Consider the following 15,925-nt stretch of genomic DNA (forward strand, 5'->3'; position numbering starts at 1 on the left):
TTTATCGCCCGTTATTAAGCGAAATTGAGACGCCGCGCCGTTGAAATTTGAGAGAAATTCAAAATCTCATGAGATTAGCCGGATTTGTTTCAAACCACGTACTTGAAAGCACGTGGCCCGTAATCATTACGTAATTCCACGGTATAACGTGGTTACCTGCGGTGATACATCCGTAATATTAAATCACTCTCTGCGGAATTTTGAATCCGTGGTATCAGATGTTTGATATTTCGAAATACGCAAGCCCGCGATTATGCGTGAAATCGCGCTTTATAATATTAATTGCGTAAATAAAGTTAAGTTTAATTCCAGTTAAACGCCAATATTACCAATCGACTAGCTATCGACAAATCGGGAATGGAGATAATTTATACAATGATATGATGTAACATATTTATGAAAATAAAATTTATTTATATTATCTTGTGAATATATCATGTTCACGCGAGAATCCAAATTTTGCGACAATATACTTTTTGCTTTTTGTCTTTAGTTCTTTAATGCCGGAATAATTATAAATCCTTTTAATACATTTTTAATTAATGAGAATTAATTTATCATTTGAGAGATAATTTTAGTTTTTTAATTATCTTTCCAGCTCAACTTTGATGTGTATATAATTAATTCCGTAACAACTTTTTGATATGTTTAGAAATTATCTATATATTACACGCAAAAAAGCGCAAATGAGATTTATAAATTCCAATAAAACTTTTCTCTATGGAATATTTTTATTAACGTTCTAATATATTTTAAAAAAATAATATTGAAAGAATCTTTTAAATAGGTCACTTACTCCTCCACTCTTTTTAACGTTAGTACATTCTTTGCTAAGAGAAAGAATGCTATTTTCACTCCTTTCATGATGGGAAGCACCTGTCACGTCATGAAAAAGAGGATCGAGAAAAGCTCTTTAAATTTACAAAAATAGGTGACATTTGATATCTCGATATCCCAAAGAGGATGGTCGACGTGTAACCAAAGATAAAACGTGGATTAAATCTGTCTGATTTACCTTGGGACCTGCAAGTCCTGGCGTGCCCGTCGGACCGATGGGCCCGATCGGCCCGGGCGGGCCCTTCTCCCCTGGTGCGCCGACCTCGCCCGGAATCCCCTGTCTGCCCTCATGTCCAGGAAGACCCTCGGCTCCTGGCGGACCGGGTGGTCCCGGCGGTCCGGGTTCACCCGGCTCTCCCTGTTACGTCCCAAGAGCGTTACGTCGTTACGGCTTTTCTCTCCGGCGAGAGCCCTCGACACAAGAGTGTCTCTCGGTACTCGTCGGTTTGTGCCACGGACTGACGGGGGATCGACAAGGGGAAGAGAGAGAAGAAGGGGGGGTCAAAGAAGAAGGAGAGTCGTATGTGTGATGTACGATCTCTCGGGTGAGGATGGCGGAACAGTAAAAGAAATAGATAGGAAAGCGAGAGACCGAAAGATAGATAGAGCAAGAGAAAAAGAAAGAGAGAGAGGGGCACAGACAAAGTTAGTAAAGAGTGGAGAGAAAAAGAGAGAAAGAGAGAGACAGAGAAGAAGGAGGTATGTGGACTGGCGGGTGGACGCAGGAAAAAGGAGAACTCGCGAGAGAACAGTGCATGGAAACGAGAAAGATCTCTGCGCGCACGCGCGCGAGCGGGGGAGGGGAGGGTAGAGAGTTGCTCTTCGCGCGGATTTATGGTTTCACGATGCGGCGAATAACTACAGCAAATTACGAAATGGACCTTTTATTGTGTTACCGTATTACTATACGATGCTGCTTCGATGGCGCGAAACGGCGGGTGAAGAGTTTTCGTTTAGCGAGAGAATTTTTCATTATCTCTCTCGTAAGAAGACGCCCAAAGATACTGGAGATGTAACCGGATGCCGGAAAAATATCTTCATGGTGGTCTTTAAGATCGTTTCTTTCTTCCATAGATACTTTCACGCGATCGTTTTCGACGTAATGTAGAAAAGTTTCCGATGTAACAGAAGCCGTTAAAAGACAATGTCCATTGTCCGGAGCTAAAATCGCGGTACGATAAGTTCGAAGGTAATTTTGTAATATCTTTAAGCGAACAAGTTTTATCTTTTTTTCTACAGTTATTGGCACTTATTCGAAGTAAAGTAATTTAATGAAACAGAAAAATCAGAGCTGGTGAGATGAGAGAAAGAGAGAGAGAGAGAGAGAGATAAGGTTTTAATTATACTTTTAAGTAATAGTTTTAACTAATAGAATTTTTGTAAAATCGTTTAATTAATTCTTGTTTCCATACATTTCATCATTATCGGAGAGAAACTCAACAAGCGAATATCTTTGTCAATTTTGTCAATTTTTTTTGCAAAATTAAACATCCCGATAATAAAATCATAAATATTTTTGAATTCCTATCGAATTAAAATTCCGCTAAAATTATCGGACGATCAGAATTTTATTTTTAATAATTAATACTTGTGCCCGGCGCGTGTATGACGATACGAAAAATATCGCTGTCAGCACGTGTCATATGCGGAATACTACGCGTGCTCTCTCGGGTCAAATATTAATTAGACCCTTCATCAAACGCATTCGGGGAACGATGAATGCCGCGGTTCGTCGAAGGTCCAGCTATTGAAACAGCATTTTCCAGCGGCGATGAGACAACCCGCATATATACGAGTGAGCAATTAATTTCTGTCACGACCGAAGAGACACATCAGCGGGGGCCGAGCATGAACGACCTCGCCGGAGAGCAACCACCCTGCACCCCCGTAGCAAATGCGCGCGGAGAACACGTGTTTATATGCGTTCGCGAGAGACAACGCTGAACGCGGGAAAGACGATGTGCGCGATAACGCGTCGCGACTCGACCACACTGAGCGCATACACATGCATGCAATCACGAGCCTGGATAATGGTCGAGACAAATAACGATGGATCGTCGTTCGGTGCGTATAGCGGGACACCACATACACGCACAATATGCCCAGGCAGACAGAAATGTACGAGCAACGCAACGTTTAGAGAAGTCTACGACACGCGGCATGCATGCGCCAGACGTATTGTACATACACGTAGTACGTACACATATATACCTGCACCCGAGGGCGCAGGTGCCCCGCGGATGAAAACTCAACCTGGAATAGCCCGTCGAGACGCGTTTTCGGAGATATACGCGGTCGTCGCGAGCATTTTGCGTGAGGGCAACATGTTTCATGGTTGACAAAAAAAGAGAGAAAGGATAGAATAATTCTTCGATGCAGCCTATTTTTTTAATTTCTCTCCCGCATACGCCGGAACCGATAGAGGCCTGAAGCACCGAGAGCCGTAATCAAACAATAGGTCTGAATACTCATACAAGAATATTCATATGAGAAGACAAATATAAAAGCTCTGTCATATTTTAAAATGATTAAATATTTTCGTTGTTATAGAAAAATTAAAAAATTAAGTGCCGCTCTTTTACTTTAAAAGTGACACTAAAAAAAAAGTGATTTTAATTACTATGAATGAGTTACGAATGTATCAGAATCATAATTATATAAATTTATAATATATAATTGATATAATATATAATTTGATCTAGATCATTCAAATTCTAAATCGCCGCCATATTTTTTGTATTACTTTCAAATAAAATATAAAAAATCTGTAATTTTTTCACTTTGTTAAAAATATATGTAATACATCCTTAAATAAATATCTAATTATTAACTTAACTTTATAAAAAAATCATTACAACTCGAAAAGGATTTTTTAAAAATCGTCAAAAAAAGTTAATCATATTAAAAATATATTCTTTCGATAATATTCGATTAGTTAATAATTTTTTGTCAAATTGAAAAATACTTTCCCACTTTTCTGGGAAACTTAATTTTTCGAATTGTGTCACTTTCGAAATAAAAGAACGATGTGAAACTATATGGCATATTATTTAAAAAAAAATTTAGTTGAATAAAATCCTTTTTCTTGATTCAAATATAATAAATATCAGGTTATATTCAACTACAATGGAGCTATACTTCGATGCAACTAATTAAATCAGCTTAGATTATTTCGTTTTACTTTGCTTCTGCGGAATCTTCTGTGAAAAAGAATGGAAGCATGAAAAACGACAAACTTCTCGCATCCCATGAATACTTACAATTAGATGTAATGGGGGGGTTCTTTAATAGAATAGTTAACTATGGTTAGCGTTTCATTATTGAATTCCGAACGTGGTTCTAGTCATAGCGTCGCTAGAGAAAGCAAATTTAGCTCATTATGGCTAACCACCCCTCCAATATTTCGCGGTCGCGCTTGTCATTTATTATTTGCATTACCTTTATGCTTTATCATATCATTATGTCAAGCATTCTCGTCTATTTCCATGTAAATATATTACAACGTGCTCGTATCTTCAAAAGCATCTCTATCGATACTCGCAATCGCGTTCGCATTGCAACTATATTGAAATAGGTCAGACGCGTTTCTCTTTTAGAGCAGCAGATACACTTTCTGAAGCAGCATTCTCAAAATAAGATTTATTCTCTCAAATAGACTTTCGGTGCAACTGCCTCTGATTTTCTTTCGCTTTAATGTCACTCCTTCTTAGTAACGAACAATTCATCCGAGATATATCACGATAATCGACTCACGAGTATACATTGTATATTCGGGTTTCGGTTGACCAACGCCCGCCGGAGAATCAGCAATTACTTATTCATTCCCGACAGCTACATCAATACACCATCATCGTGCGATCATGCGACTGCGATACGATCACAGGCAAGTCTACGGATACCACCTACGCGCTATAAATCGCCCGCGCATTCATCCAGCGGGTGGATGCACATCCGTAGGTGGATAGCACACACACACACACACAAACACACACACACACACACACACACACACACACACACACCGCACTAGAGAGAATAGGATAGACTGCAGATGTTACAAAGTAGTATCATGCAATGCACGCACGCACGCGCCCAATGTGCGGGCGCGTGTGCGATTTTCGCATCGGCATGCGGGACGGGTGTGGTGGGGTCGTGCATTTTTTACTCGCGCCTTATGTGCACCAGCGTAACGCTACCACGTTTCTGTTTTTTTGCTTCTCTCTTCCCCTTTTTTTCCCCTCGCGCACACGTTTCCCGCAGGGATTTTTTCGCGGCTACGCGACCACGTAATCCGCGCTTCTCGCGTAAAATTCCCTCTCGCGGAGGCGTTCGTGAATTTCGAATGCTTTTTTTCCCTCGCGTATGTTTTTCTTTTAGTATTGACACCTTGCCTGCACGTGTTGTGTCGAATGCAAAATCAAACTCAATCATAAAAGTTTATTTGAAAAATATTACTGATAATTGTGAATATTTTAGTAAACTAAAAAGCATTACCAATACTTTATTTCATCAGACTTCTGTTATATTCAAGATTTACTTTTTCTTTTACATGTATATAAAGTTGCATAAAAATAAATAATTTGATTATAGCAAACATTTATCGACATCGTGGATAAACTTTAAGCGAAAGATTGTCTTTGTTACAAAATCATCACGAAGATTTTTTTCGACAAATATATATATATATTATTATTATATATATATTATTATATATATATATTATTGATAAAAAAAATTTTGAATATTCCATCAGATAAATTAAAAAATTTTGTTATTGTTAATATTTTATTTATTATCAAAATCCTCATATTTTCAAGTTTTATTATTTCATATGCATAAATACCATATAGTGTTGCAATAAAAATATATAATTTAATTAATTTATCACGGACATCAAGATAAAATATAAACGAAAAATTGCAAAATTCAGATCTGATCTCTTTCATCGTAAAATTCAAGTTGAAAATTCTTTTGCCGGAATAGCCGAATATCTGAAAATTCTTCGACTGTAAATTTGACTCTGAAAATTCTACGTTGTGAAACCGTAATTCTAAAAATCTTCCGCCTTCGGAATTTGATAAAGCGATACATCTCGAGCGACGGGACGATATCCCCTTTGAGACCCGAACGGCGCTCGAATAGAAGCCGTCGTCGAGCCGAGTCAAAGCACTACCACGGAGCGGATGTACGAAACGTGCAGAGAGGGGAACCGGTTCCATCTCTTACTCTGAAAGAGTATAGGATATCGCACTGTTGGCACTCCACTACCGATCTCCGCGTCTCCGATCTTTCGAGGAATACGAATTCGATGCCGACAAGCAGCAACAGCAGCAACAATCGAAGCTGAGTCGAGAGGCTGTGTCTGCCTTTCGCGATAGGATTTGCATTCGCCCGAAAGAATGGAATATCGCGAGGCAAGGCGGTGGTGGCTTTCCTTCGTGGATCTTCGTGCGGTCTTTCCTTTCGCGTATCGAGACAATCGATTATCGAGAATGGTATACGAGGCACGCAGTAACTTGTACACGACCCCCGATAGAGAGAGTAGAGTAGAGAGAAAGAGAGAGGAAGATGGGGCGTAAGAACGGAGGTATCGAACCGTAAAATAAAAGGGTATATCTTGTAAGGGGTCCAACGAACCTCGCGCATGTCGATATGGCGCGAACACAGCGGGATGATTCGACTCGATCGTTGTGCGATCTTTCGAGTTACAACTACTCGAAACTTCCTTCTGCCGTGTTCGCGCCTCGTTCGTTCCCTCGAACAAATGGTGCTCAGCGTGAAACCGCGTCGATCGCGACAAAATTCCACTACGTGATTAAGGGACGGATATATATAGCACGCTCGGTATCGGTTATCCGACCGATAAATAAACCCTCCCCGACAACTTCCGGTTGTCGCGACAGCGAACGAGAACGAGAACTAAGTTTGCAATCTCGGAGAAAGGGAGAATTAAATCGCCCCGGGATTCCTTCGAGGTGAACAAACTTTTGTAACTTCTTTGCAACGCGACAGTTCGTTTCAGCAGGGCATTTTCTACTTTCACCAGCGAATTTAGAATGATCTGGTGGTGTTTAAGCGTCCTCGAGAAAGTATGAATAAACAAAAGATAAGTTCTGAAAATATTCAAGTTAATCTGCAATATTTCTTTCTCTTTTTTTTCTATTTCTTTCCCTATTTTCAAATACGAGAGCAGTTTAATAAATCAGACTTTTTAACTTTTTTAAACAAAAATTTAATTTATTTGTCAACATCTTTTTTTAAAAAGTTACTAACTTATCGAACTGTGTATATCAACGCAATGCTTAAAAAATTTAATGCCTTAAAAATAATGGATGCAGAACGACATTTACGGAAATATTGAGTAACAACAAATAATTGATACATTTAAATTTATAAAATGTCTCAAAATAGAACGTCTTCTAAAAATAGATTAGCAACAGAACTTTTCGGCTATTAAAAATAGCCGAAGAGAGTTCTGTTGCAAAATTTGAATCGAGCACCATTCGTCAAGGGATCGATAAAAGGGAAGAAAAAGGGGACTTCCCGAAAAGCAGGCGCACTTACTTTCAGTGGTATGATGTTCTGCGCTGAGATATTAACCCCTTTCTCCTGAAGATCCTAAAAGTAGGTCAACACTACGGGTAAAAAACCAAATCGCTACAAGACAAGAACAGGAGGAGGGGGTCATGAGGGGGGGAGAGGGGGTTGACGATTTCGGTATCGGGAGGAAAGCATGAGGTTCACGTCGATTTTTTTCAGGGGGTGGATAAAGGAGAATACGGGTTCTCGTATCTCACTGCTCTTCCGAATCCAAGACATGCCCAGAGATATACCTAAATACTGTAACTTAAAGTAAACACCATTACCAACCAAAAACCAAAGTGAAAAAGTGCATCGCCGATGGTCGTTCATTCAGTGGTCTCTCTCATTATCGTTCGATCACAATCAATAACACAAGTATTACATGATAGGCATCAATATTATTACCCGCAATTATATTATTCTACACATATTCTTATCCTTTAACAGGATGGAAAAGCCACTATAAAGGCATTAAAACAGTGTCGTATTTTGAAGCAACGAATATAATAAAATAATAAATTATGACAAATTTTACTCCAGAAAAAACTGTAAGATTTAAAAATAGATCTCCATCCTCTAAAGGTTAAAGAGTAAATTCCTTCTGAGATTATATTAAGTCGGAATCGAAAGTCGGATCGACAGAAAAAAGAGAGGCCCCGATTCGACGATCGAGCATCGACGACGCGCTTCGTTTCGTGTAAACCAACGAGAGAACGCTACACCGAAAGCACCGCACGAGGCAACGACTAGCTAAAGAACAACTGGACGACGAGATCCGCGGCCTGTCGCGCATCCGGGATGTATGCGACGACGCGCGGACACAAAAAAACTGACATACAGGTATAACAAGGGGTTGACGGTGGGGAAAAGTGAATACAGTGGGGACAGGGAATGAAAAGAAGAAGAGAAGAAGCGACGACGACTACGACAATGTTGGACAAGATGATGTTTGACGAGATGATGGGTAAGAAACAGCGGAGGGAGGCGATTGAGGAGATTGGAGGACGTCCGTCCGGATCGCGACACCGAGAAGCGTGTCGCGCCTTCCGAGGAGGAGGAAGCCGGTTTACCTTGAGGGCGACGATTTCCGCGTAGCCGAGCGTCCCGCCGCGGAGCGTCGTCACCGACCTCTTTAACCCCAATCCCTGTGCATTGACCCGTAGGCGAGAAAAAAGGAAAGGTTTATTTATTTGCTCTCGTACTGCGATGTCGCGTTGCCGTTGGCTGTTGGCGGTCGAGCGCGTAACAGATTTTTACATGAAATTTATTTTCACGACAGATGGAATCCGCGTGCGGGAAAGAAGCACAATGCGAGAGATCGACGGGATTATTTTTTTTTCTCGCGCTAGGAATTCTGGTTAAGACAATGGCTGTGTTCAACAGAAAAAATAACTTTACGCTCTTACAGAAATCTAACGTATTAGAGAACGTAATACTTAACTTATTTATTTAAATATTAAAAACACTGTACAACAGTGCTTTTTTAATTTTACAACAGTCTTTATAAAAATTTAGTTCTCTGGAAGGAAAGTAATTAATTATATATTTTTAGTATTAAAAGCATTGTACAACTGTTATAAGATGTAAAAGCGCTATACAACAGTTTTGTAATAATTTTATAATAGTTGTTGATACAAAAATTTAATACCAAAAGGTAGTAATTAATTACTTATTTTGAGTATTAAAAACACTATAGTGCTTTTAATACTCAAAGGAAGTATACAGTTAATTACTATCTTCCAGTATAAAATTTTTGTAAAGGCAATTGTAAAATTCTTTAATATAATTATAATTTGTATATTTAGATCTAGTGAGAAATTAAGAGCAAGACAATTATATTAAAGAATTTCAACAGTTGCAAATCTCTGCTGAACGCAGCCAATCACACCAGTTCCACTGCCGCTGCATTTTGACGGATGACGCGCGACGGATCGTTCGTTTTCCGTTGTACGTCGTTCGAACGTGCAAAACGTCGTGAATGAGTTTTACGACAACAAATCGCACGCAACAGTTGACGCGATTTTTTTCCGGACCATTACTTTTATCCTACCGTTATTTATTGATGACAAATGTTTACTGTATGATAAAAATTATTTCCTTCCTCCGTACAATAAATACATAAAATAAAATATCACTTTCGAATAATTTCATTTACAAAACTTATAATTTATATGATCGCAAAAATGAAATTAATTATCGTTTCCTAATTACTGCTTTAATATCTAAAATTGCGTCTGTTTAACTTACTCCGGAATCGATTTTGTCTTAAATAAAAATCTAGAAAAATACATATTTATGTATTGTGACTGTCAAACATTTCCGGAAAATAATTTTATTGAATAGCTCAGATAAAAAATCTTTATAAATAAAGATCAAGTATATAACTATTAGTATATCCTAATATTTATGAAATATTTATAAAATATTGTGTTCTTAAATTGATTATAACAAGAATCTTATTAATTTATGATTTAAATTGAAACAAAATTGACAAAAATTATCGTAAAATTATATGTTAGCTGGAAACTTTTGGCAGCCACTGTATAATCTTTATATCGTAAATTTCATTTAGCCGTCAATCGTCTTTGTGCTTCATCGCACGCGGACTCCGTGCGTGATATGCTCGTCGTCGTGTGGCAACGCATCGATCGATACTCGAACGCGCTTGTTGCACATTGGATCGAGAGGACGCAGAACCTCGGTGATTTCGCCCTGGACACGAGCGTATGCATATGCATGTGCACGAACAAATGCATCGTGCATGCATCGTCGTCCTCGAATGAAATCGCTTGAGCATCGCTCGACTTCCAGGGTGAAATTGGTTAGGTCCTCGAACCTGGCAACGACAGGAGGAACAGTATACTTCCTCGTCGTATGACACTTCGTGAAAGAAATCGCGCGCGCAAGTGCGCTCGAGCGGAATGAGGAAGCTCCGACCTTAAAAAAAAGCGATAGGTTAAATAAAACACTAAATCCTTTATATAGGATCGAGAATTGCTGCGTGAAATGTTATTTCAGATGCTTTGACGATTTTACAAATCTCATTTTCGCGCGAGAGATTTAATTATCATGTATATAAACGCGGTGATAAATTAGGCCACCCATAGAGCTTCGGATATACGATTTCCCGGAGGATTCATATATAAAAGTCCTCGTTCTACTTCGGATCGCTCCAAAGCGGAGCTTCCCCTGCGCATGACATTAATTTCTTCGCTTCGATTCGTTCCCAGATATTTCTGAAATTCTTCGGGCTGAAATCACGAAATCCATGTAATTTATTCGATTAATCGTTGGTCCTTTGACGCTTCACGGCGACGCGATCGAGAAGGCGTTAATAACATTCCCGCTCGAGTGCACTTTTACCATGTGAAATGGGATTTGCAGCTTTACGCGCGATGAAAATATCGTTTTACTTCTTCTGCCCGCACACCCTCTTCCGTCGTCCCTTCAGGATTTATCCCGTATTCTTCTCGCCTCTCTTTCTCTCTCTGCCCTGTGTGTAGTCGGCCACGCCGGTACTACACACGTTCCATGGGCTTTACGAGATTGCACTCTGAAGGACGACGACGGAGGGCTGCAGGGCGAGAAATGAGAGAGCGCGGCACGCATTTTCACATTACGACTGCGCCGGCGGATATTGCTTTACTCTGCGCCAGATAGCGTAGCTTAGATACCTTTACTGCGGACAAGACGTCGAATCCGGGGCTGCCCAGCTCGCCCTTCTGCCCTTTGTCGCCGGGTCGGCCCTGTGAACAAAAGAGATCGGTGCTGTGTATTACGTAGAGTAATAACGACGATACAATAGACAGAATAAACAGGCTTTTTTCGAAATGAGTGTTGTATCAAATATCTCTCGGCTCTTGCTGCGCATTATTTCTAATTTGTGAGGTAGTTATAAAACTTCGAGAAAAAAATTGAATTTTTTTTAAAGTTTCTTTTTTTTACATACAATTCTATACAATCTTTTAAGAGAATTTTACTATCTCTTTTTGATCTGTTAAATATCACCTCTTTCTGATGTTAAAACGATACGCCGAGATTTCATTTTCACATCAGCTTTGCGTATTGAATCACTATGAAGACACTTCCGACTTTCAGCTTTAATTAAGAATTCTAGGGCACTCATTCCGTGTTAGAAATATCCGATAGCGTAGAGCTCAAAATATCTATATGAAGATTCTGCAGATTCTACTATTAATTAAATAAGACTCTCTTTCAGATAATTTTCTAAAGTCTACGAAGATATCTTAGATGCAAGATTTTGCACTTTAATCTCGCCGTCAATTATTTTTCATAATGACACATATATAATTAGTCCTGAACTATTTTATCTTCACAGACGTAATTACTTATATTAATGTCAATAAATATCAATAAATATAAATACTCGCTACAATTCATGCCACCAAATTAAAAAGCAACGTCAATTAAACTCTCAATTTTTGTCTCTCTTCATAACAATAAAAAAAAAAATAAAAAAAAATTATTAAACAAATTAGAAGATGAGAAAATATTACTCTAAAAAAAATACTAAATTTTAATAAATATTTGTTTGAATAGTTTTAAAGAAATATTTACTAAATGTAAAATATTTCTTTGATACAAAAACCATTAATTTAATTATCACTTTTTTTATTGAATAAATATTTGTTTATTGTTTAACTTAATACTATTCAAAGAAATATGTACCAAGATTTAATAATTTTTTTTTCAATCTAGACGAACTTAAAAATCAAACCGCATATTTTTTTTTATACTGTATAAAATACTGCGCTAGGATCAGATTCAATCTACAGTTGTTCTAGTAACGATATCCGATCAAAAGTTCGACCAAAATCCTATAAAAAAATCAATCCTATTTCACTGCATGCAGTTTTTTCAGATCCACTTCTGCGTATTCACTGTATCGATGCACGAGAACTATATTATCGTGTGACGTATATTCATGGACATATCTTGATGAAGAGAGCGCGGACCTGCATAAAATTTCGAACTTCGCAGACACACGAGGGCAATTCGGATTACGCGATCCAACGAGGGTTAAAATCGTAATTTAATATTTCGTCCGGGTCAGCTTGCAGTGTAGATAGCGGGGTTGTAAATTTTCAAGAAGATAAACCTGTGTGTTTGCACGCCGGATCTTGCCTCTCCATGAGTAGTGAATAGAGAGTAAACTGCGTGATCCCGAGGCAAATTGCGGAGTCACAGCTACCACCGCTTGTAACCCGCGCTACGACTATTTGCACGAAATCTGATATAAACGCTGGATTCGTTATTCGAATCTCGGAATACCCTTAGTACGGTTCGGCGCCGGGTGTTGGTCGCCAGTGACTGTGTACACACTCGTTTGCCACATTCGTTTAAAAAGAAAACGCCGGCCGGGCAAAGAGAGGAACGCGAGGAAGGAGTCGATCGTGCGGGTCCTTTCTTCCCGGCTATCGACAGAACAAACAACTAGCGATATTTGCAATGCACTTATTGCTCTCCCTTCCTTTTATCCTCGTTTCCTCCCTCTTTCTCTCTCTTTTTCAATCGCGCACGTTCTCGTTTTCCTCTCGGACACATTTCCTCGCTATCTATTTGTTCTGTCGTTTGTACCTTACCGTCACCGAGATCCAGTCACGTCAGTGTTCTACCATACAATACGTCCTCATGTATATTCTCTCCTCAGTCTATCAGGTACCTGAGCGTACAGAGTATTCCAAAACCATCGTCCGTGAATTCCTCGTAATAGATTGTTCTTTGATGAAAATTTTGTTGGACAAATAATGGTTGACAAATACGTACGTAAGCGAGGCGTTAAATTCTTCCGAGGATAGACAATTAATTTGGAGGATTAATTTGTTTCAGTTTGATTGTGCAAAGTTGAAAGTAATCGACGCATATGTCATATATCTAAGATAAATTTATTTAAAAGTAAAACATATATTATAGAATATCATTTCAATATCTAATTTTGATGTAATTGATGCTTTTCTTACTTACAATTAGCTGATGTATTCGTATAATTTGTTCTAATCTTAATATTGTTAAGAACAATTAAATTATTAAAATCAGTTTTACGATAAAAAGCTAAACGTTTATTGCTCAATCCGCGTTATTCGTACGTGAAAAAAAAAACAATTTTGCTAAAATATCTAAAATTTTTAACAATATTAAATCTTATAAAATCGTATGTATGAAAAATTTTGTTGAATACAGATTTGAAAATAATTTTATTTTTTTTATCAAAATAATATTGAAAACAAAAATATTGAAAACTCAAACTGATTGCTAAAATTTCAAATTTTTTTACAGCAATGTTCAATTTTTAATTTCCAACATAATTGTTTTGATCATCCAACAAAATTATTTTCAGTTCTGTATATGTATATCGAGCAAAATTTTAGTTCTTTCAACAATTGTTCTTTTCATATAATAAAGTTCGCTGAATATCTTGAAAGACTTTAATATAAATATTTTAATAAAATTTTTGTGTAAATATAAATTTTTATGCCTCCCCCCAATTGAAATTCTAGATATGTCTATGAAATCACAATCTTTTTGCAATTTTTAAGCATGTAGTATATCTCGGTAGCTGCGTGTCTTAAATAATGACAATATTCAAATAACATCCACTCGAGATCAAGTAAGAGATTATATTTTCTTATCTGACCGTCCGCATGGCGAAAAAACACTTATTAGTGTGTCGTCAATCTTCTTAATTAATCACGTAGCGTCTGTAATTAAGGGAAATAGCAGTAATTCCGCGACATCCTGAGCGACATCAAACGTATACGCGAAACACCGCCGTGCACGTGTGTGTACACCAATAGACAGAGGCTGTTCTCTAAGGCAAACTAGGTGGCCACAAAGGGCTACCGACGCGCATACAAGGGCCTGTCATGCGAAAAGACTTTGCGTGTCACGAGGACCTTGCATAACCGAGAGTCACGCATATACAAGAGGATGCATGTACGGGGATATAATACAAGGACCCCGTCGTGTAACCAGCATGAGCCTCGTGCAACCATCTCGTATGCCAAGACGAGTTCTCGAAGCAAACGTGCGAACTATGGAACTTCTATATCCTAATACATGAATTTACGTATTCCGTTAGATGACGGTTTTCATCTTATCTACCTCTCGTGAATACCTATACAGATCCGACCTCGTTGAAAGCGACAACTCCAAAAGCGCAATGACGTGCGCACGTCAGTTTGCATGTGCAACAGCCAGACAGATATATAATAAAACGACGAAATAAGGAATGCGGAATAATCAATCTGTGCTCCTGTCGCTCTGATATTCGCGTGTCTATTTTCTCGAAAGGACATATTACCATTACTTATGTATAGACTGTTATACATTTATGAATGATAAACGAAATGACGGCGACAAGAAATGACCTTCTACGTGTCGCGACTTTGTATGTCTCGCATCCATTTAAGCGCGAAAAGAAAGTGACAGCAGATCAATTGATGAATAGGTTCAACCGATGAGTCGGATTGGAGTTAAAAGATCGCATCTCGCGCGCACGGAGAAAATACAACGATCGAGCGCAGCCAAGTAACTGCTTCCCGACGAACAGCGGAGTTAATAGAGTAAGTGAGTGCAAGTGAGCGAGCAAATCTTCAATTTAAAATCCGATTCATCTTCCAATCCTATTCGACCACACTGCTGCACACTGCAACCGAGACTAAGAATATGGAGTTGTCTTAATAAATCACGATAACTCTGACTACAGAGAAGTCAAATGTTTAAAAAATACAATGTAAATTTTTATACTGAATTTTAAAAAAACTATTTTTGCATACGAAAGCTGAGTACTTTGTTGTTTATTAATTATATAACAATTTTACACAATAACGTCGCTTTTTTCGCTGTATAAATATATTCATAAGTAAGTGAATTATAATGATTTTCTTTTTTATTTTCAATACTATTTTATCGTAAAAAGTTGACTGTAGTTAAAAAAAAAGACGCCTGGAAAGAACGGTTTTGATATAAAGTATATAAAAATTTAACTAGATGCAGATCTGAAAATAATGTTGTTGAACTATTAAAATAATTATGTAGACACTCAAGCTGGTTATTAGAATATAAAAATTTTATATAGCATTGCTCATCACTCTTGAGTTTCCTACATAATTATTTTGATGGCTCAACAAAATTATTTTTAAATCTGTGTGTGTATTTTTAAATCTAATTATATTTTTAAATACTTCAGCAAAATCGTTCTTTTCGCATCTGTAAACTTATAAATTAATATTGCAACTTTAATATAGTCAATATTTTTTACTAACACGCTATGTATTAAAAATTTTTAAGTATTAAAGAAATATTTTCTACGGAAAAAACGATTTTATATATTAGGTGTAGTAAAAAGAAATCCATTATTTTTGCATGAAATTGAATGGAAAAATAATGGATTTCTTTTTTACTACACCTAATAACTGAAAATTTAGATATAGATTTGAAAATAATTTTGTTGCTCATTAACACAAAACACACACACACACACACA

At 37.7% G+C, this 15,925-nt stretch overlaps 1 protein-coding gene across 1 annotated transcript in view; it reads right to left on the reverse strand.

The window, feature by feature from the left end:
- Positions 1-15,925, reverse strand: part of LOC105622078 (collagen alpha chain CG42342) — a 55,862-nt gene that overhangs the window by 34,610 nt on the left and 5,327 nt on the right. The window contains exons 4-6 of the mRNA XM_012203512.1: positions 11,094-11,165; positions 7,402-7,455; positions 1,016-1,195 (exon numbers count right to left, since the gene is read on the reverse strand). Of these exons, the coding sequence (XP_012058902.1) occupies positions 1,016-1,195; positions 7,402-7,455; positions 11,094-11,165 (306 nt within the window). The remainder of the gene's footprint in view (positions 1-1,015; positions 1,196-7,401; positions 7,456-11,093; positions 11,166-15,925) is intronic.

Source organism: Atta cephalotes (assembly GCF_000143395.1).
Source record: "Atta cephalotes unplaced genomic scaffold scaffold00039, whole genome shotgun sequence".
Classification (NCBI taxonomy): domain Eukaryota; kingdom Metazoa; phylum Arthropoda; class Insecta; order Hymenoptera; family Formicidae; genus Atta; species Atta cephalotes.